Genomic DNA, 26,335 nt, shown 5'->3' on the forward strand with positions numbered 1-26,335 from the left:
TTAAACTTTTTTTCTCAACTTTCCTGTAAGGAATCATCCCATTTTATTTTCATTACAATTTTTAAATGATCTAGTCTCAGAATAACTGCCTCCCCATAACCTTAAATCAAGATTCTTTGGTTACATTGTGTTTTTAGATAACCTGTACTATCCTGATTTGCTTATATCGCTGGGGCGTCATGGATGGATTCACTCCCCAGACAATGCCAAAACCAAGCTTCTTAATGGTTTAACAGTTTTGAAACTAATCATTTAGTGCCACAGCTTCACTGTAATGCATAGGCATCTGTTGTGACTCAGCAGACGTCTCCTGTGAGTCTTTTCGGGATGCAAGATTACAATACAGCTGGGGCTCGTTAGTGGGTCTTCTGGTGATAAAAGGACGGATAGTGCTACGCCCTGGTTGCAGGAGTGAACGTTCAGGATTCATCGGTCGTGGTTTGTTTGTGAGAGACACTTGGAGAAGTGTTTTGCTTTCTTTTTGGACACCTGAATTTTGCTGTAAGAGTTTTGTTTTGCATTCTGTTATCTCTTGTCAGAGACTTGGTTATGTTTATTTTTGGGCTCGCAGCCAGTCAGAGCCGAGGACTGATAAAGTTCTTTCCTTTTAAGTTTGTCTGCCTGTGGTCTGTTAATGAGCGGAGAAGGGGGGACAGAACAGGCATCTATACCTCCAACCTGCAAGACAAGATTGATTTTGCATAAGACCTTTCCTTCTCTGTAAAATGGTTGTTACTTGGTTGAACCCATGTGCAATGATCTCATATACAAATGTCATGACATACGAGCTTGTATAAGGATGTAAGGATGTAAAGAACTTCCATGATAGCATCATTGTGCATGTATTTCATTTCAGTACCATTTATTATTATGACTATTATTTCAAATGCTCATTTTTTTAAAAATCCTGGTTAGCAGTGCAGCATTATGTAAGGCCAGTCACAGTTTGACAAAGGAACAACATGAACTTCAGCTTTCAGATGATAAGTTGATTGTTTTAAAGCAGAATGCCTGTTGCATTAACTAAAAGAGGTCATGGCAAAGTAAAATCTTGACTTTTTGCCATCTTTCTTTCTTTCTTTCTTTCTTTCTTTATAAATAAATAAATAAATAAATAAATAAATAAATAAATAAATAAATAAATAAATAAATAAATCAGTGGTTCCCAAACTTGGCAACTTTAAGACTTGTGGATTTCAACTCCCAGAATTCTGGGAATTCTGGCTGGAGAATTCTGGGAATTGAAGTCCACAAGTCTTAAAGTTGCCAAGTTTGGGAACCACTGAAATAAATAAATAAATTGTTTTTTAAACATGGCCGTTTCACTTTTTCTCATAAAACATCTTTTTTTAATTTCAAAAACAAGATATTACATTTAAAACAAACTGCAAAGACAATAAAAAGAAAAATTACAGACAAGGCAAAAGAGGAATAAAAAAAACGCGCACAACATATACAGAATCAACATTAAACATTGAACATATATCGTCCAACCTCGTTGAATACTTGTTGACATTTTTTTTCCAAAAATGATAAGATTTTACAGAGATCTCTCTATAAGATTCAAAGAGCTTGCAAAATGGCATTAAAAATTCTAATTGATCATTCAGTATCTCAAGATGCCCTATTTATTCACTATCGATATAATTCTTAGATTGCTATTTAGGATATCTATGAAATGAATATATATATAATTATTATCTGAGCATGTCTTAGGGTTGAGGTTAACAGTTAGTAACAATTTCTGAACTAACCAAAATCAATTTCCACCGTTCTACCTGGAATTTAAAAGCAAAAGCTAGCTAGTGTGTCATGTCTCTTCATTTTCAATACAAGTTGTGAGTGTTTGTGGTCAATGTGTTACCCATCCACCCACCACAATCTGAGTCATTGCTACAAGGAGAACTTCCGTAGCTACAAAGAGCCATTCTTTCTGTTTCAAAACTACTATGAACTGTGAAGCCAAAAGAATAGCATATCAGCATTTTTGCAGCCAAAGATCATAGCCAAGTTTAATCTAGATTCTAGGCTGTTTAACTAATTGCAGGTCCCTGAAACAATTTCTGTGGTGTTTAATAGCCCAGAGCAAAGAAGGCAAAGATGAATCTGAATTCCTTCTCTTTTTGCTTCACCAAGCTATTGCTTAGGGATGTATTGTTATATTTACCTTTTATACTAAAGCTGGCGGAAACAGATAAAAGAGAGAGAGAGAATAAGTTTCTCTTGAATTCATGAGCTAGGAGATGTGGCGAAGCAAGATTTTCTGCTAATGCTGAGCAAGAATAAATTTAGAACTGTTAGGGTTGAGTTCCAGATCATCTGAGTTGGAAATAAATTGTCTCATTCACCAATATTGTCTATATTATGAGTATGAACAAATCAGGAACTACTTTCAAACTGGCACAGAATCCTCCTATGGAGGTGTCCTTACCTCCAATACCATTTCTATCAATAAAGAGATAACAACATGTAAAACTAATCAGACTTGATTTTTTCTTTCTTTAAAACTTGGTAGTTCCATATGACAGGAAATAAATCAATCAAACTATAAAATCCATTTCCCTCCAATGACGAGCAAAACATGAAAATAAAGCAGTGAAAAATCTATATGCCCGCTTTGACTTTCTAAGTACAATTATCTGTCCTGAGAAATCTTGATGATCTTATTCTCCTAATCTTTCCATCTAGCAATTATGTAATTTATTTTAACTATGGCAGTAATACAGTTAGTGAAATTATATCTTGTGATCAGATTAAAATCTAATGCTTTCATGCAACAAATATTTCCACTTAATGTTTATAATATGAAATGCTTACTTTATCTTTACAATACAGTACTTTATTAGACGAAGCTTCTTTTGAGTTTGTCTGTTAAGAATAGACCATTATTCAAGCCAGTAGGATTAGATTTGTATTGTTATTTAATTGTTATTTAATTGTTATTTAATTGATCAGTTACAAACTAGTGCCACTGGATAAAGAGCTAAATTCTGGAGCCCCGAGTCATGTTCTCAATCTTGTTTTTCAAAGCCAAAATTACCTCTTCAGTTCCTGGCCCTGAAATTTAATGAAGCACTGTGGAATCCCTTGAAAGCTGTTTCTTTCTAGAGTTTTCAGTACAAGTGAAGTGAAAAATTCTTTGCTCAGGGAGTTGCAGGTCTTAAATTTTTAACAAAAGGTTTGCTTAAAATTTAGGAGGTTTGCGACAATTCCTTAGGAGATTTATGACAATTCCCTTTGAAACTCCTATACATGCTTTAAAAAAAAGTTTTTTGTTCAGAATTGGACTGAAAAATAAATATGAAGCATTAGAATTCTACATATGCCGTCGATTGGCCATAAACTGGCCAACATTATAAAGCCCTACATGGCATCGGACCTGGGTACCTGAGAGACCGCCTCCTGCCAATTACCTCCCAAAGACCAATTCGATCGCACAGGCTTGGCCTTCTCCGGGTTCCATCTGCCAGCCAATGCCGGCTAGCGACCCCCCGGGGGAGAGCCTTCTGCTCCAGCCCTCTGGAACGAGCTCCCCATGGAGATCCGGACCCTTACTACCCTCCCGGCCTTCCGTAAAGCTACTAAGTCCTGGCTGTTCCGGCAGGCTGGGGGCTGTTAAAGCACCCAGCCCCGTCTTAATTGTGACTGTTGTGGATTTTAAAATTGTTTATATTGTCTTATTTATTCCCACCCCTGTTTATTGTGAGCCGCCCGGAGTCCTTCGGGAGTGGGCGGCATACAAAACCAATAAACCTAACCTAAACCTAACCTAACATTCTCAGAAATAATTAGGGATTTCAAAAGAGTGTTAATCAGGCACTTTATATATCATTAATATTAGAACATTCTGTATACCTTGCTTCTGAAATTTCAAAATGCCTCACTGTCCTTCAGAATGTCAGATGGTAACAAAACAAAGGTTCCCGAATGGAACTATAAGTTGATAGGGACTCTTTCATGGATGCTTAAAGCATGGAATATGCAATTGCTATTCTGTTGTTGGAGAAAACATCAACTCCATTCCATGGAAGACCTTTGAAATGACACCGCATTGTTCCAGCATCAAAGATTGGGATAATCTGCCATTGGGAAATGGATTCCTTCCGACCAACAGTCTCAGCAGTGGCATATGTATCACTATATAAGCACTACATAAAATATGATTTCAGTTCACAAAAATTTATTAGAGAATGCCTTCCAAACATCTTCTCCAAATTAGGGCCTGTCCTGTGATGAGCTAGCTAGGAATGGTGGAAAATGTAGTCCTGAACAGCTGGGGAATACTGTATAGTACAGGGCTGTCCAACTCCCAGCCTGCAGCCCAGATGCGTCATGCACTGGCCACACCCACACCCTGTTTAGCGAAGGGGGGAGAGAAAGTCCCGATACGTCATGTGACACCACCATGACGAAGTGAGTTTGACACCCCTAATATAGTACTACAGAAAGCTGCTCAGTGACATCATTTGAGATAAATGATAGAGCTGAGGTGGCGCAGTGGTTAGAGTGCTGTACTGCAACCACTTCAGCTGACTGTTATCTGCAGTTCAGCGGTTCAGATCTCACCGGCTCAGGGTTGACTCAGCCTTCCATCCTTCCGAGGTGGGTAAAATGGGGACCCAGACTGTGGGGGCGATATGCTGACTCTGTAAACCGCTTAGAGAGGGCTGAAAGCCCTATGAAGCGGTATATAAGTCTAACTGCTATTGCTATTGCTATTGCTAAATGGTATAAGTAACCTTTCCCCAAATCCTACTCTAATTTATGAGCAAGTTTAAATAATTAAATAAGTTGTAAGGTGCATGTAAAGAAGTCCAACATAAATTACCATAAAGTTCATAAGATGAAATGTCTCAAAAATCGGAGGAGTGTTAAAGAGGAAGCTGAAAGGGAAAATCAGCAATATCATATCTCAAAGTATGCTTGGAGATCACTCAAGACAAAAAACAATATGATATTATAATTTAGGAAAAACACCTTCAAATCCAAGAAGCTATCAGCAGGGCAATGAACTGTGTGAAAAATTGAAAAATTGAAATTTAATGAATTTAATGAATTTAATGAATTTAATGAATTTAATGAATTTAATGAATTTAATGAATTTAATGAATTTAATGAATTTAATGAATTTAATGAAAAAAGCCGTTGCTTAAATATATCAGAAGCAGGATACCAACTATGGATCTGTGGAACTTAAATAAGGGGAAAAAACCTTTTCTTTCTTTAAGAAAAAAGCTAAACAAATTGAGAGAAAGTAGCTGTCTCTTTACAATATAAAATAGAGAGACATTTCTGTGTTGATTCTTCTACCATTTTTACGATAAATGATCACATCTGTTTCACAAACACACACCACAGACCTGCTTCTTATTTCCAACAAATCTATTAGCCTTTTTCTTCGCAGTATACACAGAGAGTTATATGTTCTGAACTTGCTTTCAGCGGCCACAGATTTGATTAGGTTACCAGCTAATGGACCTACTCTTTTAACCCGAAGTCAAACACAGTTGAAACATCCAAGAAGATGACTTTGTGGGGAGAGCCTCCCACTCCCTCCTCCACTGCCCAAGAGACAACAGATGATGTTAGCTCTCTTTCCCCTTCTTTCTATTCAAACAATATTTTTACTGGGCTGGGTGGAATTTGTGTGGGAACAAAATCAGAAAGAGAAGTGGGGGGAGATGTCCAAATTAAGCTTTGAGTTCCATTCGGTCCCCCAATGTATCTGTCTGTCTGGTGCTTCAGAAGGAAATGGGGCAAGATTTTGAGATTAGACCATGCCAAATTGTCTTTAGTGTAAAAAATATCTTATGAATTCACCGTTACTCTTCCTTCCAAATGCAGTGATATAACTTCTATTAAAAACCTGGAGCATAGGAATTTTTGCTCATGCTGTATTAATAGTTATTTGGATAGCATCAAGATATTTAATATATTACTGTATTTTGGTCTCATGTTCTTTCATCTAATTTGACTTTCAGCATTAAAGGAAAAAAAATAAGTGTCATTAAACATTTTAAAATGTGCTTTCATATTGTAGAAATGAAACAAATTACACCTGCCAAATACCGGTCCCTATTTTAAAATGATAAACATTTTCTTTGATCGTGTCAACCACACTTTTGAGATACATTGGGGTTTTTGCACACTAAAAACATTTCAGAGGGATTTTTCTTGTTTTCAGCCCTTTACTATCAAAGTTCATATGCACTTTGCTTGCAATGTATTTATTGCACTGATGGATCATATGATGGACCAAAGTACTGAAACACACTAAGGGAGTGATGGTGATATGAGCTTCTGGTTTCCAGTGCACATATGTGCCGCGCGAGCGATACTGGGTGTACCAAGATACACCCATGTTACACCTATCCTCCGCGAGCTGCACTGGCTTCCTATCGGTCTCCGAACGCGATTCAAGGTGCTGGTTATTACCTTTAAAGCCCTACATGGCCTAGGACCCGGATATCTGCGAGACCGACTTCTGCCGCATACCTCCCAACGGCCGATAAGATCGCACAGGGTGGGCCTTCTCCAGGTGCCGTCAACCAGACAATGTCGGCTGGCGGCTCCCCGGGGGAGGGCCTTCTCTGTAGCCACTCCGACCCTATGGAATGAACTACCCCCAGAGATCCGGACCCTGCCCACTCTCATGGCCTTCCGAAAGGCTATCAAAACCTGGTTATTCCGGCAGGCCTGGGGCTGTTGACCTCATGACTGTGGTCCAGCCCCGACCAGATTGAGTGCATGATGTGGTTTTTAATCTGTTTTTCTCTGTTTTTTTTTTAATTTTTTAATTCTTTTTTTTTTTAATGTATTTTCTGTAAGCCGCCCGGAGTCCTTTGGGATTGGGCGACCTATAAATTTATTAAATACTAAATACTAAACACTAAATGAGCACTGGCAATCTAGTCTGCCAGTTACTGGTGTGCATGCACATACGATGATCAGCTGGCCGGTACACATACTCACACCGGAAAATGGAAGACCATCTTCCAGTTTCTGGCCCTGCCACACACACAAAGGCCAGCTGATCATCACGCGTTCATGTGTGCCAGAAACCTGGAAGAGGAACGGGCGATACACGGCTTGCCAGGCAACATGGCTCCAACTGCTGAACTAGCAGTCAGCTGAAGTGGCCTGCAGTACTGCACTCTACCCACTGCGCCACCTCATTGCCTTATTTGGGGGGGGGCTCCTCGTGTACTTGATGAGGAATACGGTGACAGTGCCATAATTAATGCAGAATTCAGCTCTATAAATGTTTTATTTCCCTTAGTTGAGACTGCGTAGGTTTTCCCAAGATGTCAGTGAGTTATACAGCTCTTCCCCATAAGTGGCAATGAAAACTTTATAGCATCACTGACATTGCAGGTTTTGTTTATGCCACCAATTTTAGTTTCCCTTTTTAAAAGAAAATAAAATCCAATAATGGTTTCTCCTTGAAGTGCATTAGTTACCATAGAAACAGTGATGTCGCCCAAATGGGCAGAACTTGAACATCACCCAGAAGTACGGCTTGATGGAAATGATAGCTCTCCTTGAGCTGGAGCCAAAGTTGGCGATGACTTGTCCTATTCAGTGACAGGAAGTTGTTGTGTACATAACAGGAAGTAGAGTATTTTAATGACAACATTAATACCTTGCAAGTTAGAACATTGTGGTATGGATTGCAGGAAAATTATGGCTACCTTTTTTTTATTAGTAGATTGATTTATTTACCCTAAGATTTAAATTTATTTATTTATTTATAGCAATTTAGCATTCATATAGTATTTTAAATGTTAAAACTTTTATACATTATAACATGACTCTTTTACATTTCTGTATGGTCCAAAGGTGGGTTCCTACCAGTTCGCACCTATTCGGTAGAACCGGTTCGTCAAATCTACCGAACCGGTTAGAAGAGGTTCCACCAGTGGACCCGGAAAGCAGGCCACACCTACAGAAGAGGTTCCAAAATGTTTTGAAACCCACCACTGGTCCTTGGATATGATTATTCTACACTATCATGCTCCTATTTATAAAACTCAGTGCCTCTGTGAAAGGTAAGGATGACTACTGCGTTTGTGGTGCAATCAGAACATTGCGTGTGTTGAAGTTGTTTTAACGCAAACCAAAAATGCCTTTTAAAAAACAAGTTTACATCCTATTCTTATGCATGCCAGTGCTGTGTGTGAGGTAATTTAAGGTGGTTCTGACAAGTGTCGTCGGCATCTTCGTATCCAGTCACATGGGCGGCAAGCCACTCCCATCTGGTCACATGGGCAGCAAGCCACTCCCACAAAGGAGGCCACACCCACAGAGTAAGTTCGAACAATTTTTGAAACCCACCACTGGTATGGTCCTTACCATTATGGTGGGGATTGCAATATTCATGCTGTAATCTCTACCAACAGCATGTTACTTGAAGTATGTACAAACAATAAATAAAAACAATAAATTAAATAATAAAACCAATCCATTCGTATTGATACACAGTAATTAAACAGCATGCCTGAAACAATTTGGACACATCAAGCAAGGTGCAACATGGTGTCTACATCTTTTTGATGTACTAACACTGATCAGACTGTCTCACTATCATTGAAGAATTTCTTTCTGGGCAGGTGGTTAAAAGAGGACCAAGTCAAATATTACGGGTTTTACCTTATCTGAGATTGATAGATTTTCACTGAGAAATCCAAACGTTATATTTATCTTAATTTGTACACATCTATTCTTTTAGTTTGCCTTTTTATAAGGTAAAATAAAATTATATGAAGTATTATATTACAGAATATTTAATACCAGGATAAATCAAATAAGGGAAATATAAACACCTTGGGGGAAAAAAGCACTTATTTTATCCCATTGGTTCTTCAAATATGCTTCCCCTAGTTTTTTTATCTCCCTTTTCCTTGTTCTTTCATTGGAAGATCATCGTGTCTCACTCCAACTATCCCTTATTTTAAGACGTAAGTTTCAAGTCACAGTAAAACAAAAAGCCTAACTAATCTTGGATGCCAATTTTCCCATCAAGTGGCCTTGATGGAGTAGGTTTTCCCAATTCTGATAAGCATGTCATGAGTAAAAAAATAAGGTCAAATATCCCTCCCTAACCATATCTGAGGACAAATTTGTTTACAGTACAGAATGCAATGGAGGCTGAAGGTTTTGTTTTCCAACAGGTCAGAATGAAGAGGAAATTGTCAGGAATAGACAATCCATGAGTGCTGAATAATACTAAGCTTTTGCTACTTGAGATGATGTGTCACTCTGATTGATGATAGGATTTATAGAAGGCCAATAAAAGAGGAGGGAGAGGAGGGTGGAAGGGAGAGAAAGAGAAGGAGAGATAGTAGGAAGGGAATAGAAGAGTGGAGGAGAGGCAAGGGAAGAAGAAAGAGGTAAGGAGAGGTGGGTGGAAGGGAGAGAAAGAGAAGGAGAGAGGGCAGGAAGGGGAAGAGAGAGAGTAGGAGTAGGGGAGAGGTAAGGGAAGAAGGAAGGGGAAGGAGAGGAGGAAGGAGGAGAGAGGAGGAAGGAAGTAGGGAAGGGAGGGAAGAAGGAAGGGAAAGGAGAGGAGGGTGGAAGGGAGAGAAAGAGAAGGAGAGATAGTAGGAAGGGAAGAGGAAGAGTGGAGGAGAGGCAAGGGAAGAAGAAAGAGGTAAGGAGAGGTGGGTGGAAGGGAGAGAAAGAGAGGGAGAGAGGTAGGAAGGGGAAGAGAGAGAGTAGGAGTAGGGGAGAGGTAAGGGAAGAAGGAAGGGGAAGGAGAGGAGGAAGGAGGAGAGAGGAGGAAGGAAGTAGGGAAGGGAGGGAAGAAGGAAGGGAAAGGAGAGGAGGGTGGAAGGGAGAGAAAGAGAAGGAGAGATAGTAGGAAGGGAAGAGGAAGAGTGGAGGAGAGGCAAGGGAAGAAGAAAGAGGTAAGGAGAGGTGGGTGGAAGGGAGAGAAAGAGAGGGAGAGAGGTAGGAAGGGGAAGAGAGAGAGTAGGAGTAGGGGAGAGGTAAGGGAAGAAGGAAGGGGAAGGAGAGGAGGAAGGAGAAGAGAGGAGGAAGGAAGTAGGGAAGGGAGGGAAGAAGGAAGGGAAAGGAGAGGAGGGTGGAAGGGAGAGAAAGAGAAGGAGAGATAGTAGGAAGGGAAGAGGAAGAGTGGAGGAGAGGCAAGGGAAGAAGAAAGAGGTAAGGGGAGGAGGGTGGAAGGGAGAGAAAGAGAAGGAGAGAGGGCAGGAAGGGGAAGAGAGAGGGTAGGAGTAGGGGAGAGGTAAGGGAAGAAGGAAGGAGAAGGAGAGGAGGAAGGAAGGAAGGAGAGAAGGAAGGGAGGGAGAAAAGAAAGGGAAAATAAGGTGGTGTTACAACAGGCGCTAGGAATGGTAAACAAAGCAACTCAAACTGTACATTATAACCTTTTAAATGGAATAACAAAAGTATAAAAATTGCAAAGAAAAAGAATAACTATGTGAATGTATACCTATAATTGTATGTAAGAGAATAAATGATAGTAAGAATATAAAGCACAATATAGGTAAACAATATTTGGTTATAAATAGCTAAGTATAAATAAATATAGAACTGTACATAAAAATGGATAACGAATAAGGGGACCATGAATGCAAGATAGAAATGTATAGAAGGGAAAACACTAACTGCAAAGGAAACCGATACGGAACTGCTGTATGATATACGATGGAACTTCTTGTTCCTATGTTGTCTTAAGTCATGTGTTTGTTTTTGTTGATGTGTTTATGTGTTTAAAATAAAAATTAAAAAAGGCCAAAAAAATGGCAAACAATAAAATAAAAACCATATTAGTACTGCAAAAGGGAAGAAAGAGGAGGAGATGTCATAGTGTGATCTAAAACCTAGAAATGCCTGAAATGATGTTTCCTTTGGCAAGACTTATTAGACAGTGGAGAAAACCCCAATAAAACTTTGACTGCAATCATTGCATCCCGGAATCTGCTTCTTCTGCAGAACTGAGAGAGCTTCCAGGAAGTATATCCAGGTGACCAATGGAACTCTGAGACAATGCCACATTTCAAAAGTTATTAGCAACCCTTAAAGCTGGAGTATAGTAACAGAAAAGCAATGTTGCCTGGGTATGCTGTGCTTCCCGCAATCCATTTCTGCCCATTTCCAATATAGATGACAAGAATATATTTCCAAATTTCATCTGGCTAATTAATCATAATCGCTGACTTGTATAAAGTCCCAGCATCCTTCAATAACATTTTGCTTATGTAAAGAAAAAACACTAATAACAATAGCAACACAATTCATATTGGCACTGATAGAGTGTCCTGGCTAAATTCAGTTTTAGGATTCATACATGAAACAAAGATAGGTTATAGGGCAATGATACTCTTAATTTATTATCCTAGTTTCATCCAAGTCAGTCCAGTTATGCTTCTGTAAGTGTTCCATTATGCAGAGGTCCATAATTCAAACAAAAATGTGTCACCTCTGTCTGCAAGATCAAAGTAGAGAAGCAATTAAAAGACTGTTGGGTTAAAGCAGATTGATTGTGATTGATCCTCTCCTAAAAAATACCAAATACTTCCTGAGAATTACTTTCCTTACTTAAATGTACGGTACTTTTAACATACCGTACTCTAGGTTTCGAATGCATGAAGCCGAAGATTTGAATAGCAGCTCTATTACACTTGGGGAAAGTAATAGCTGGCATTGCAAAGATATTGGGTGGGGTGGGGAATCCCTCTGTGCCCTAGAAGAGGAGGTTAGCTAAATGAACACTTATTAACAACGAGAGACAGAATTTCCGTGATTAATTGCTAAATGCAAGAATAAGCACCAAGCCAAAGCAATCTCCATCTTAAAATATGGGCTCATAAAGGACCTCTAATCCACAGCTCAGCCAAACGTTGGTCTAGAAAGTCCTTCCTTTCAACAATATAGCACACTTATTTTAATCTGAGGTGGATTCACAATGGGAATAGAGATTCTCCTCTCTTCCATCCATGCCACAATCTTAATGTTGTGGGTCACTGAAACCATGATTGTTGTCAATAATTTAACAGGACAAAAAATATAATCTGTAAGTCTATTACACATTCTAGAATCTAGACACACTGCACAGGGGAAAAATCTGGGGCAGATTGTCCAGGAGAGGCTCAAGGGGAATTGTATGTCTTATATAAACACGCAACAAGAAAACCTTAAGTTGAAATGTAATATATTGAAATGATTAAACACCACTACTACCAAATTTAAGGTTCAAATTATTTTAAAGGGCTTTTCCTTTGCCCTGGTTATCTGTCAATCATCCCAGTGCTTTCATCTAGATTCTAGAACCGTGGAACAGCCTTGGCTGTCATCCACAATACAATCTCCATATATTCTTATTTCTGTAAGAAAAAGCATCACTTGTCCCCTTGACAAGTTTCATAAAAGTTCCAGAACGTCAAGCTAAGCTATTTCTTGCTGTTTCATTACTATAACTTGAAAACATATTCAACAAATGACCTTTTCTAAACCCAAGACACTGTATCTTACCACAGTCCCCACACAGTAACCTTCCTTTTATAGTGATCACGAACAACTTAATATTGATTTCAAAGGAGGCCTGTTCGTTTGCATAATATTAATACCATAATATACAGGCAGCCTTCCTACTTGTGGCATTGATCTGCCTCTGAAGGAACTCAAGATAAATTAAAATGCTGAATAGACACAGTTTAATTGCTCATCTTGCTTCATATGAAAAAAAAAATGAAGTGAAGCTCATTTTCAAAGCCAGGGGTTCTTCCCAAAAACCCTTCCAGCACTACATTCAGAATTCCTATGGAAAAGAGACATTCAACCATGAGCACCAAATGCCACAGATGCATTTGGAATGATGCACTGATGCAGAGTCCAACATCAGCTAAGTATCCCAGCCTGGATCCTTTGGTAGAAGTGCAGTTTGGATCCTAAGAAAACAGATGTTTGTAAATTATAAACAGATGGCTCTATTCTCATGTATCTAAGGCAGAATCCATATCAGCCATCTATTTCGCCAAATCTTTCATTAGTTTACAGACTTTGTCAGATGACGGCACTCTCTTCTTTTATATTCCTGACTTCATATATTCCTACAGTTCTTCCAGACAATTGTCTTTCTGCTTCATTAGCAACTTAGCACACTGGATTTTCCTGCATTTCCCCAAACAGACCAGAGAGTCTCTCTTTGCTTTTTGCTTCAGCAAGAAACCAAATGTGGTACAGAGATTCAACTACTTTTTTTTGCTTTATTTCTCTCCTTACACAGATACTTAAATTCCCCCTACTAAGCATGCAGAATCAATAGGATTTGGGGGAGTGTGCAAAGTATCGGGCTACTTATTTATCTATCTTGAGATTTCATGCAGTTCCAAGAAACTGATTACCACATCACCTGGGCACAGTCTACCAATATATGGATTGTACTTTTTTTTCTACCAGTAGAAACCTTCTGCATATGTTAAAGTTTATTATACTTTAAGAACAGCAGAACCAAGAAGATCTTATATTTAGGATGTGAAAACATGGTGAGGTGGGAAGTAGAAGACAATGAGATGAGAAGGATATCTAGGAGAAAAGCTGTGACATGGCTTTTGGCTCTGTTACACTGGGGCATAAATTACGCTTGAACAAATGAAAAATGTGCCTGAGAAAAGGTTCCAGCTTTTAGAACTGGAGGGGTTCAACACCATGCTTGGGCAAATATTCCTTCCTGCCTTTATCATGCCCTCTGCTTTTATATAGAAGTGATGAATTCTAGAGAAATTGAACGAAAACAGGCTATGGAGAATTTAAAGAGATGAAACACTATTGGCAACAGAATGTACAAGTACCGAATTCTATTTGGGAGGAAAAGTGATATGTAAATAAATCCTCCATTAATATTATTAATGATAACCCTCCAAAATAATCAACTCTGAAATATTTTACTCTAAATGAAAATATAGGTTAATGAGGGATAACATATACTCCACAGTCAAAGGAAGTTCATGAGTAAACATGAATGGAAAAAATATATGGACATAGCTAACTATTCAGCTGGCTTTTAACGTATCTGTATGTTTTGCTGTTTTAAAACTCTTTCCCTCCTAGACTCCCTGTGAAAGACTTCTTCAAATGCACTTTTATCGAAATAAGACAAAATGTTCAGTTAAGTCCCTATAAAGTAAGAAGGACATATAAATATGAGATTTCAGAGAATATGATAGAAACAAGTGACATTTCAAATAATTAGATTAGCCAAGGATACAATCAAAACAGTTACAGTTTAATAAACTCTTGAGGAAAAATCTGTGAAATAATATACATTGCAATACGCTTAAGTGTGACAAATGACACCATTATAAATTTGATATATAAATATATATAAATAATTAAATTAAATGTGAGTTTATCCACAATTAAGTACCCTCACACCTCATCCAATCCAGTTGAAAGAATCATTTCACAAATTTCATATTTTTGCAAGAAGATGGATGTCCTTGCAAACTTATTACAGATTCAAACACCCCGGTACATATATCAGAACATAAAAATGTAATGTATTCAAAAGATTTTTAAAAATCTGCATGATTATTGTATCCAATCAATGCATATACAGTGCAATCCTACCTAGACATAAACTCAAGAAGTTTGTCACTAGGTAAGTAAATATCGGGTTGTTTCAGAATTAATTGCACCATATCAGTAACAAATAATAGATGATGAGTGTTTTCATTGTGGATTGTCACCTGTCTCATTTTGCATGTATTTATGCTTTGAAGGGAAAAAATAGGGAATCTAATCTTTTTTCAGACTTAGCTGCACCTGGCCATTGACTTAAAGACAAGGGATATTTGCCAACAAAAAAGCAGCTAAATCTAGGTCAAAACCTCATTTTGATTTAATTTAAATGTAAATAAAATACAACGTAGTTAATCATAACTACCCTCAGGTAATTAATAAGTCTTCTTTTCTATCAATGCTAATGAGATTCAGTGTTGTGTAGTAGTTAAAGGGATCAGTAGCAGTATATCAAGTCATTTGTAAGATTATTTGTAAGGAATATGTCTTGAGTTAAATATTATGAGATATAAAAGTAGTCACCATCTTTAAGCAAAGAATGCATTTATTATATTAACAATAGCACAGGCAATAATAATTGTATTTCTATACCATTTTAGGAGGGCTCTTCTTGAGTCCAAGAGTAGTTTCTTAACTTTGTGATATTTTTTCCTCAGGCAGATCAACCCACATTGAATACATATTGAAATCTGTTTCTTGTCCTTTTTTTTTAACTTTCTAGCCAGAATTGTGGAGAAAAGCAGACAACATCTATCAGACAACATTTACTAGACATTATAAACAAGCCCAGGAAAACATTTGTGCCAGTCTCCATCTTTTGATTTGAAGGAAAGGTCCAGGAAAACCATCAAAGCATATTTGAAACCTCCCAACAGACTGAGCCTCAGATTAATTAGAGGGGGTTGGAGGGAAAAGACTGAGAATTTTCCGCAGAGGCTGTGAAACTCAAACAAATGTTAATTAATTTAAAGGACAAAAGTACTACAGGAAAAACCACAGGATCCATTTGATATGGTGTAAATTTACACTGACTTTATCAAAAATACCTAGTTACAAGTGAGTTAAGTACTGATCTCTTCAGTGTTCTTCCTCCTGATTTTTTAAAATATTACTGCCCTAAATTAGATAACTGAGATATAAATGGTTTCATCTGCTCATTTTGTTTTTAAAAGTTCATTTCCTACAATAAAATAATATTTGTTCCAATAGATAGATGTTCCACAAAGATACTATTTTGCTGAATGAGAATAAATGCATGAAGTTAATCTTAAATTGATCTACAATCTGCACCACTGAATCATGCCTCCAATCCAAAACCCAGTATACTAACCTTAAGAACCTGATCAATAGAACCCAAATTAATTATGTTATTCATAAAGATATATAAAATGCAAATGAAGCAAATTCATTGTCCAGTATTCAGAAAGTATTTAGACACTTATATAAGGAATAAGAAGTGTGTGAAGATCCTGATGCCATAGATCAACTTGTAACTTATCACAAATTGTTGACATACAATCAGTGTGTGATCTCTTTCATTAGAGCTCATCATGACTTCTCTAGGACAGAAGCTGCATGCTTTTCAAATCATTTTGGGTTTGATGCCTCTAGTGTTTACCAGAGGGCAAGATTTATATCTTGATTTGTCCTTCTAGTCTTTGGTCTAGAGAACCAAAAAACCCAACGCTACAGACCTATTCTTGAGTAATCTCTTCTTGATTTGTTGGCTACCCTTAGCCGCACTGAGTCCCCTTGGGGGGGGGGGGAAGGGCGGCATATAAATATAATAAATATAATAAATGGCTCTGCAGTAGATTATTTGTTGAATTCAGGGCAGACTTTGTTGCAATAAAAGGAGAAGAGGGAATTGGGAGGCAGTAATTATTATTTATTTTTTTATTCTTTTTTTATTGAAAACTGGGGGAAAAAAACTTTTACAAATGTTTACTTCCTCCCCCTCCCCTCCCCACCCAACTCCCCCAACCTTCCCCCCCCCCCCACTTCCCAGAACCAATACAGGGTATAAATCTTTAACAATAATATTCTAAAATAAACTTTAAAAAAAGTTAATATCATCTTTCATTTGAGCTTTAACTCCTCTTTGCTAGGCTAGCTCTAAACAGATTATGTCATTCCTTGTTTCTTCAGTCATAAGCTATCTGGAATTTCTTAGTCCCATATTTATTTTGAGTATAGTCGATCCATCTTCTCTACTATATACTTGTACTTGTACTTGACGCCTCTTCACCCATCGTGGGTATAGGCGACTTCCATGGAAATTTGACGCCACTGTTTTCGGTCCTGGGCTAGGGTTGTCAGGTGGTGCAGCCAGTCGCTATTATATGATTTTCGGCTAAGATTGAATGGCCGCATGACTATATCTTCGGCTTTCCGTTTGAAGTGACGCAGAGTGGTTAGACGAACACCTCCTTTTGGCCGTTTCCAGGTCAGACCAGGCTCTGCAAGCAGGGAAATTTTGGGGATTCGATTATCTGGCATTCTCAATGTATGGCCTAGCCAGCGCCAGCGTCTAAGTTATATCCTTGAGATATGCTGATATTTTAGCCATCTCTGCTAAGTTTGTTACTTTTAATGTCCATCCATAGTAGGCAAATCTTCCTTCTTCCAGTATTGCGTCACCAGAAGTCTCGCTGCGGTTATTAAATGCAAAATCAGATTAGCCTCTACAACTGTACAATCAGTAATTATTACTATTATCATTTCATCGGCTCATCTGTTTCGTGGTCTGTTTTGGCTGGTTCTCTTCTCCAAAAGAGACTAAAACTTCAGATAAAAAAACAAGCTTGTTAACAGAGAGATACGGGATGTATGTATAAACGTAGTAGGGATGCACCTGTGATCAAATGACATATTGTATGTGATGATGGGGGTTTTTTCCCCCTTTTTTTTCCTTTTCCCTTTCCCATTGTTTTTTTTTCTATTGTTATGTGATGTTGTCTATGTAATAAAAAATAAAATTATAAAAAAAAAACCAAGCTTGTTTTTTTTTCCTTAAAGGAAAGGTAAAGATAGCTGAATTCAGGACGAGCCACTCGAGGCCTGCAGGAGAACCCGGCGCCATTAAACCCATTAAACCTTAGAGGAGAGAAGCAAGTGCGCCTCTCTCATCTAGGAAAGCGAAGGATCTCGGTCCTCTTAGGCCGCACTGGGCCCAAAACACCTCGGAGGAGGGGGGGGGAGAGAGAGAGCACCCGAATTCCTCGTCGAATTTTCTGGGGCGCTTCCGAAACGGGGCCAGCATTACCTCGTTTCGAGACCCACCCACGCCCCGCCCCTTTTAGCACAGCGAGTTTGGCGCGCTTTTCCCCCCGTGAGGTAAAAGGCCTCTCCGCCTTTCGCGCGCTCTTAGCGCTCGCCCCAACGGCCACCTACCAGGCCTCTGACAGGGCTGAACGCTTCCCTCAGCCCCGCGGGACTCGCTAGAAGGGAAGGCCGGCCTCTCGTCCGAGAGACGCGGAATAGTTTCCCCCCGGAGGCGGAGGAGGGCGGCGGGCCGCCTCTTCCCTTTCCATGGCTCTCTCTCTCTCTCTTGGCGCAAATATATTTGAATCCATTTGCATTTTACGGGATTCCATGCCTGTCAGAAGTGAAGGCGAACGGGGTTTCCATATCCTGCGGCGGCTCCTTTTTCCTCTCCGGGTTTTCTTCAGGAGAGCCCGGTTTCCTTACGGATCCCACTAGGGGGAAAAACCAGGCCTGCCTGAGCAGCGTTGGCGGGCAGAAAAGCAGCAGGGAGGTTTCGGCGGCTTCGTGACTGGCCTCCGGTCGGGCGAAACACGAAGGCTTTGCCGTCCCCTCCGCTGTTGGAAGAAACCGGACGGCTTCTCGGTTGCGTTTCCCTTCAAAAGTTGCTCTCCTTTTCCACGGGCTTTCTCTCCCCTCTTAAGCGATCAGAAGAGGCTCAAGGAAAGGTTCGGGAGCCGCTCGAACCTCCCGGGGAAACCTTCGCCGTTCCGACCCTTAGAAGTGAATTCGCCTCCAGGAGGCCGCTGTTTCTGTCCCAGAGAAGGCGAAGGCTGGGAAGGAAGAGAGCGAGGCGTCCGCGCTTTTGTCTACCGGGCCCAAAACAGAAATTCAACAAAAATGAATTGGCGTCTGCAAGAGGGAATTAAGTTCGCCCAGCTAAAGGCCTTAAAGAAGGACCGATCCCCGGTTACGGGTCGAGCCTCCGAGGCCGTTGCCTTCCTTCCAAGGGTCAGCATCCCCTGCAGAGGACGGGGACAAGCGAAGATCCCAGACGGCCGAGATTCTGGGGGAGACGAAGGGCTGTTTCGTTGTTTTTTGGCGAGAGGCTCACAATCCCTTGGACACACCGAGCAATAATTGAATCCCATATATATCTATTCCTCTTCCTTCCCCCGCAAATATGACTTTTCAAAAAGAACGTGTTTTTTAATTGTAATGTTTTTTTTAAAATATTTTTATTAGTAAAAGAAAAATACAACAACCAATAACTGGTAAAAAACAATACAACATTCACTGTTTCGCTTTACATTTGACTGCGTTTCAAGACGTTCCCATAATATCAAAATCCTTATAGACATCAGAGGTTAGATATCTTCTCCCCTCCCTCCCTCTTTCCTTCCCTTGTTTCTTCTTTCCCACTCCCCTTCCTTCCCTCCCTCCTTCTCTCCTTCCCTCCTTCCTTCCCTCCTTTCTTTTCCTATCCTACCTTTCCTTCCCCCTCTCTTTCCTCTCTTCTTCCCCCCCTCCTCTCATATCTTCCCTCCCTCCTTTCCTCTTTCCCTCCTTCCTTTTTCTTCTCTTAAGTTCCCTCCTTCCTTCCCTCCTTCCTATCTACTCTCCTTCTCTCCTTCCTTGTAATGTTTATGCTTCCAAGCTACAGTTTTGAAAATGCAAGGGTTGTTTTATTATTATTATTATTATTATTATTATTCGTCTTCAATTCGAGCGATTATCTTTTTTTTCCTTCCTGCAGCTTCTCCAAACAAAAGAAGATGGAAGATGAGCATATCTTTAAAAATTTTGCCAGCAATTTTATTTCCACGTTTATTTATTTTGAAGATAACTTTCCCCCTCCTTCTGCTATTCTTTCTGGGTCGGTAAAGGTCCCAAATGAAATGAAAAATACGCTAATTTGAAGGAGGAAAGGTACATTGCGGCAAAAGTGCCAGATCAAGTATTTCGCTTAAGGTTAGAAGTGTTTATTTCAGGCTGTTCTCTCAGACTCTTAACTGGAATTCCGATTTTACACAAAGCATTGCAAACTCCACAAGAAGGAGAAAACGATTGCAAGCAACCCCTACAAGCATTGCAGACTCTACAAGAAGGGGAAAACGATTGCAAGCAACCCCTACAAGCATTGCAGACTCTACAAGAAGGAGAAAACGATTGCAAGCAACCCCTACAAGCATTGCAGACTCTACAAGAAGGGGAAAACGATTGCAAGCAACCCCTACAAGCATTGCAGACTCTACAAGAAGGGGAAAACGATTGCAAGCAACCCCAAAGAAGCCCCTCCTTGCCGATAAGATCCGATTTTTTCCTAATATCGCCAAGCACCAGAGCACGCAAAGCCTCCGGGATGTGACGGGCCGCAAGTCCCCGCGAATGTGATCTTTCCCACGCTTAACGTGGGACCTGCACTTACAGGCACATCCCATCTGCATAAGTGGCCCGATCCGCTTGCATGGCGGCGCAATAAAAACTTGGAAAAGTGGGTGTTGGAGTGTATGTAGTCTGCCGTTGCGTGCCATTTTTTAAAAATGGTGTTTGCCACGCTGATTGCTGCCCCTCTACCTGCCTTTCTTTCCATTATTACTTCCTTCACTCTTTGCTTAATCGTTTGCTTCTGATGGTTGATTTTTGCAACCCTAAGCTGCTTATCTATTGACTGCCCTAACTAGCAGGTGTAAAGGAACTGTCGGTTAAACAAATTGGGCAACTCATACAATCGAAACTCGCTAAAACCGAATCAAGATTGTACAGGAAAGCAGAGAAGAGCACGACAGCTATTTCGGTTAATCCGAATCTTTTCGGAACTCGGAAAACTATTCCTGAAAGACTGAGGCAGATCTCAGCTGTGATGAACCCGGAGCAGCCTTTGCCTCGAGTCTAATCTGTCTCGAAAGATTGAAATTCTCCCTCCTGTCAAATCGGAAGAAGGGGATATTTAAGCTGAAATCCGGGTTTCACACCGAAGTCTATTTCGAGGAACTAGACTCCACGGTTGCAGGAGAGAATGGTTGACTCTCTCTTCAAACTGCAAAGCGGTTAGTCTACTTATACCCTGCCACCAAGGTGGAGAAGAAATGAGCTTTCCATCCGAAAGAACAATCGAAATATGTACACAAGTGTGCTTCCCGTGTGTAATTAGAATTAAAGCCAATGGATGGACGCATTTTCATATCTCGCCCAATCAGTCTTCGCTCAAACTGGGTTTCTTGGATAGAACATAATGTTCAGATTCTCGTATCTGAGTCAACAAGCAAGCAAATGACATCGTAGTTTAGTGCCTTAAATGAATTGCTCTATCCTACGACTGCAAAAGGTGGATTTTCTCAGACTTTCTCCCCTCCCCTCCCCCAAACAGTTTATCTACAGCAAAACCTAGGAAGTCATCCCACCTGCTTGCCCTGTTTTCTCCACAGAGGGCAAGCTTGGCATTTCGCTGGAATTAAGCCATGTTTGCATCGAATCGGTTGGAGAACAATGTAACTGAAAAAATCAAGCAAATTACGCATCGCCAGCTTCTTATTAACCACGGTTTATTCCAGCTCTTAGCCCCGCCTCGCTTTTCGCTAATAGAAAATAAACGGAGCGCAGCTGATTGCTGCGCCTGGTTGGATGGTGGCAAACGGAGTCTGCTCCATTTCTAAGCCATGTGCAAGACAGAAAATCCCAGGAAAGCGGCGGGGGAGGGAAAGCCGGAAAATCGATTTTATTCCCTATCCCGGGGAGGGGGATATGCTCTTGGCTCACATACAGTTAAGGAAAATTTGCTGATTTTCCACAAATTTTCCAGGTCCCAATTAGGCTTCCAGCAATTACAGCGGATTAGAGTAGAGGTCAGCTGTGCTAAGGAAAGAATTGCCCCCGAAGAAAACCCCTTTACTGCCGCGCCTCTTGCCCCGCGGGGAAAAGGCTGGATCTTCACCAAATCCCTTCCCTTCCCTCTCTGCTTCATATTCAGCCTCTTTTGCCTTGGAGATAGGAGATAGGTCGAAATGGAAAAGAAAGAAAGTGATAGATGGCGAAGAAAGACAGGCTTGATTTGTGACCACCAATCTTGGGCTTTTGAACCAGGATGACTTCCTGTTATTAGAAAAAGTGAAAGGAAACTGACTCCCATGCTCAACTCCCTCTCCTCGAAGCAAGGAGATATTCTGGGGATCTTATTCCAGCGATACTCTGGAGTTCAAAACAAATCCAAGGACATCTCATATCTCACTCCGCCTCACCCATGTGTTTCCCAAATGTTTTAGAAAGCCAAGTCAACCTTTCTTAAACTGGGAGCACCATATTGGGAAAAAGCCGACCTGAGTCCACAATCCACCGTCCTTTGGAGGCCTGACACACCCAAGCGGGGCTTTCACTCCAGAATTACCTTTTCGGCGGAGAAAGGAAGGGATAATAAGGAAAGGATCTGACTGCGCCTCCAAGTGAGGAGCCACTAATAAAAGGGCCCCGTCAGAGCGTCCCACAGCTCCTGCGTGAGAAAGAACTGGGAAAGGCCAGGACTGATGGGAACCAAGACGGCTATATTAGGCAGGGCAGCTCTGAAAAGAGAGAAATAGTGTGTGAAAAACTATGAAGGTGCAGCCCCTGGAGAAAGGGAGCGCAGAAAAATTGCTACTAAAGTATCCCATCAAACTAACAAAACAGAGGTAAAACGTCAATCCTTCGGTGACTCCTGCTGGCAGTTCTCACATTTGTAGTCAGAAAAGAAAAGGGAAAGCTGTGAAGGTGTGGAAGGTATGCAAAGACAGCTCTCGTGCTGATACGGTATTAGTATGCTTAGGCGCATTGAACTTGACATTGGATTATGTGTGCAAAGGTACAAAAAGTGTGCATGCATATGAGCATATCTATGGAGAGGGAGAGATGTGCTGTTAACTGAGGAGAGAAAAATGCCGATTGATAAGTAAACAGCTCTTGGCTTGGAAAGCAAAGCAGGTGAAAAAGTGAGAAGGCACACACATCAGCGGTTAGATAATTGGAATTTAACGGACTTTCTGAGTTATATTCTAGGCCTAATTGAATGGAACCAATTGACTCTCCATTAGACAAATTCGAGCAGTGACCCAGGCTATAAATTTGGGGCACATGGTTTTCAGCGAGTTCCCCAGTTGCCTTTCTGCTTTCAGTCGGTTCCTCCTCCCTAATTTAGTGGGAATCGGTTTTCAAGAAAATAAAAGGACTTATCTTGCAGTGGCATTTTTAAGAAGATGAGGACGGTTTTCCACCAAGAGGAGAATCAAGAAAGGATTCTTGATTGGAATAAACGCCAGGTGCGGGAAAGAAATTAAAGCAGGAGGAGGTAAGATATGAAGAAACGAAGCCGGTTCCACGTTTACAACAAACAGTGTTTTCTTGCCAATCTCGGGTCTACCACATCTCAAATCATGCCAGACCCTGGTTTCATAGTTCGCGTGTTTCACAACTTCCCATTTTGCCCTCTAAGAGGTTGGCCGCATCAAGACAATGCGGTGAAATCAACCCTCCGAAGTCTATTTCCAGTAAAATCCAGTAAAATCTAGACTCGCGGTGGATGGGGGATGACCCTCGCGTTTTGGAGGCAAACATCAGGACATAAATCGCCCTCAAATTCATGAAATTTCAACTCTGGTTGCTTGACCAGCCATCACCATTGGGTTCAGACAAGGTGCAACGCCTTGGTTCAAAATGGCTGACTTCACTCCAGGTACGAAGCCAACTCAACCCAACTAGCTTAGGTGAAGCGCCAAGGTATTGCTGCTCAAACCTGAGAAAGGTTCTTCTCAGGCCAATTCACCTGCCCTCCAGCGCTTTTCGGGCAATGGTTGGGGCTGAGGCCGGTGACAAGGCCGAGAACCCGGCCAGGTTCCTTACCGGACAGCCTGATCCACTAGAAAGTCTCCCTCCTGCTGTTTCCACACTGCAACTTCTGAAATCAGCAACAATTGCCCCCTAAGTCAAGCTGGCCTGGGAGCAAATGGAAGGGCGGTGGCAAAGAGCCGCTCGGCGGGGACGGGGGCTGCCTTGCTTATGAAGGCCGGGCCTGAGATCCCCACCCCAAATCCACCTCCCTCTTCCTGGGGCCAGCGAACCTGCCTCCTTCTTGAGACAACTCCCCAAATCCCTTTTGACACTACGGAGAACGGAGGCGACCCTCGTCTCCTATGGACTGGAAGCCACCTGTTGCGGCGTGCTCTCCTCCGGAAGAAGGACGCCTACGGGAAGCATCCGGCTTGCCCTGGCGAAGGAGCCTCCACCGCCCGGTGAGAAGCGCTCAGTCCAGTGCAACGAAGGCCGTCCGAAGCGGTGAACGAGAGAAGAAGCCGAAGAGGCCAGCCGAGGATGGAGTATCGGAAACCGGACCCTGCGTCAGGGCAGCTCGACAAGCAATGACACCCGGTCCCGACCCGTTCGCACCACTGCTGGGCAGGACCTGGCCAACTTTGCGGGATCGTAGCGCTGCTCCGGCCATCCTGCGCGCTCAGAGCGCCAGGCTGAGCCCCAAGCAGCACAAGAGGGGAGGGGAGCGATTGATCTGTCCTGGCCAAGTCCCAGCGCCACTGTTGCTACCCAGGAGACTCTCAGCCCCTTTGACCTTCAGGCTGGGGGGTGGTGGTTCGCTCCCTCGAAGCCACGCAGAAAGGGAGGAGGGGTGCTGATGCCCAGTACCTCGCCAGGCTAATTGTACCTACCGATATGCTCCGCCAAACCTTCTCCTCCTAAGGCTTCCCTTGACCTGAAGTGAACCTAAAAGCCCTTCGCTTTGGCTCCACCGGGGCCTGTCTGGGAAGACTCAGCTTCCCTAACGCGCTCCTTCTTTCTGGTTGAAGCGCAGCCGCCAGGCCCTCCATCCGACGTTCTGCGGTGGCATTGAGACAAACTAGCGGGAACTGACAGCCCGCGGTGGAAACCCTCCCTTCCCCAGAGGGACAATCTTTAAGGAGGAGGAGACCCCGTCCCAGCCCGGGACCGAGCCTTCCCTTCTGCCTAGAAAACGGAAAGCTCCCATCCGCATCATCTATGCGTTCCTGGCTTGCTTAATCGGTCCTCGCAAAGCACCTATTTTTTACAGAGGCCAAACAGTGACTCTTTCTCTAGGAGGGAGTTTCCCGAGTTCCCCTTTTCCCAGGAAGCGACCTCCCTGACTTAGAAGGCACCTCTAAGAAGGTACCTCGGGGAAGGCGAGCACTGCCTGAGCGGGGCTCTTCCTAAAGGTCCGCTCCGTTTAAATCAGAGGGACTTGCTTCTGACTCAACACAGCTTCAGGGCGGATCGATCAGCAAATCCGCCGGGACACAAGGAAGTGGAACCGAGGCCAGCAGAAGCTTGTTGCTCACGAAGGCCCAATTCATACCAGAGCTCCGGTTGGAGAAAAGTACACTCATCGGAAGAGAGAAGTGAACATATAAAATGTTCTCGGGAGACCCCGGCCCTTTGGATCCTTGAAGGCAAGGAAACGCTCCCGCTTCTGCCACCGTTTTTCAATCCGCTTCCTTGACTCACCTCATGGATCCGCGGAACCTCCAAGGGGAGAATTTTAATTAACCCCCCCCCTCCCTTTGCGGGGTGAAAGAGACGCCTTCTCACGACACAGTATAGACGCTTATTTTCTCGGGTCTGCAGCAAATGCAGAGCCGGCCGCTTCTCATTCTCCTCCCCGCTAAAGGAAGCTAACCCCACCACCGCCACCCGGAGATGCCCCAAACGCAAGCAACATCCGGCCCAGTAAAGGGACTCAAAACAAGACTGCAAATTAACTGAAGGGCAATGGAAAGGGGATCGATGGGCTCACAAGCGATAAGGACGGAGGCAGACTTCTGGCAAGCCGCTATTCAGCCCTATCTTGCTTCACGGTAAGGCCGTTCTCGTGTCTGCCCAACAACCTGACCCCCTGCCCACCCCACCCCGCCTATCTGGGAGAGAGACCCCTGAAGCTCAGCGGGATTCACTCCTGTGTGAGTATATAGTAAGCGGTGAGCTGCTACCCCTCTCCATCTGGCATCTTGTTTTTTTCCAGCGCTAGGATTTATTGACCCATAAGGCAAAACAACCTGTCCTCCTCCTGGCCACAACCTTGGAAGATCGCTCGCACAAGGCCCCCCTAAGAGACACACGCCAATGTACACATAGCGCCAGGCAGAATCTTCTTCTACCCCTGTTCTTCACGCAGCTGTTTTTAATAGCTACCCTCCCTGCACCATTCAAGCTCTCCAAATCGCCACATTTCTTAATTATTACATTAACGTGGAAGAGAGAGAGAGAGAGAGTAGGGAGAAAAAAAAGAAGATTCCTTACGTTGCATTGGCACACCAAGAATTTCTGGAAGCCCCTTCACAGAACCTTCCGTGGCGAGTGCTGAGCTTTGCATCATTTTATTTCACTATACGGAGAAGACGAAAACGCTGGGCGAAGGGAGGGGAAAAACACCCAAGGGGATTGTTATTTTAAAAAATAATAATAATAAATTAAAAAAAAACTCAGAATTTTTTTAAAAAACGAAGCCTATTCGGGACCGATCCTTCTCGATTTGCAGAAGGTTGGGCCCAGTTGGTTTCAGATCCCCCTTGGAGTCTCCTGCTATTCCAGCTTGACTGTTATC

The 26,335-nt window shown here is 42.0% G+C and overlaps 1 protein-coding gene across 1 annotated transcript in view; it reads right to left on the minus strand.

Annotated features, from left to right (window-relative positions):
- Positions 1 to 26,107, minus strand: part of LHX4 (LIM homeobox 4) — a 75,290-nt gene extending 49,183 nt beyond the window's left edge. Inside the window, exon 1 of the mRNA XM_032226778.1 lies at positions 26,032 to 26,107. Within this exon, the coding sequence (XP_032082669.1) occupies positions 26,032 to 26,107 (76 nt within the window). The remainder of the gene's footprint in view (positions 1 to 26,031) is intronic.
- Between the last annotated feature and the right edge of the window lie 228 nt (positions 26,108 to 26,335).

Source organism: Thamnophis elegans, chromosome 11 (genome assembly GCF_009769535.1).
Source record: "Thamnophis elegans isolate rThaEle1 chromosome 11, rThaEle1.pri, whole genome shotgun sequence".
Classification (NCBI taxonomy): domain Eukaryota; kingdom Metazoa; phylum Chordata; class Lepidosauria; order Squamata; family Colubridae; genus Thamnophis; species Thamnophis elegans.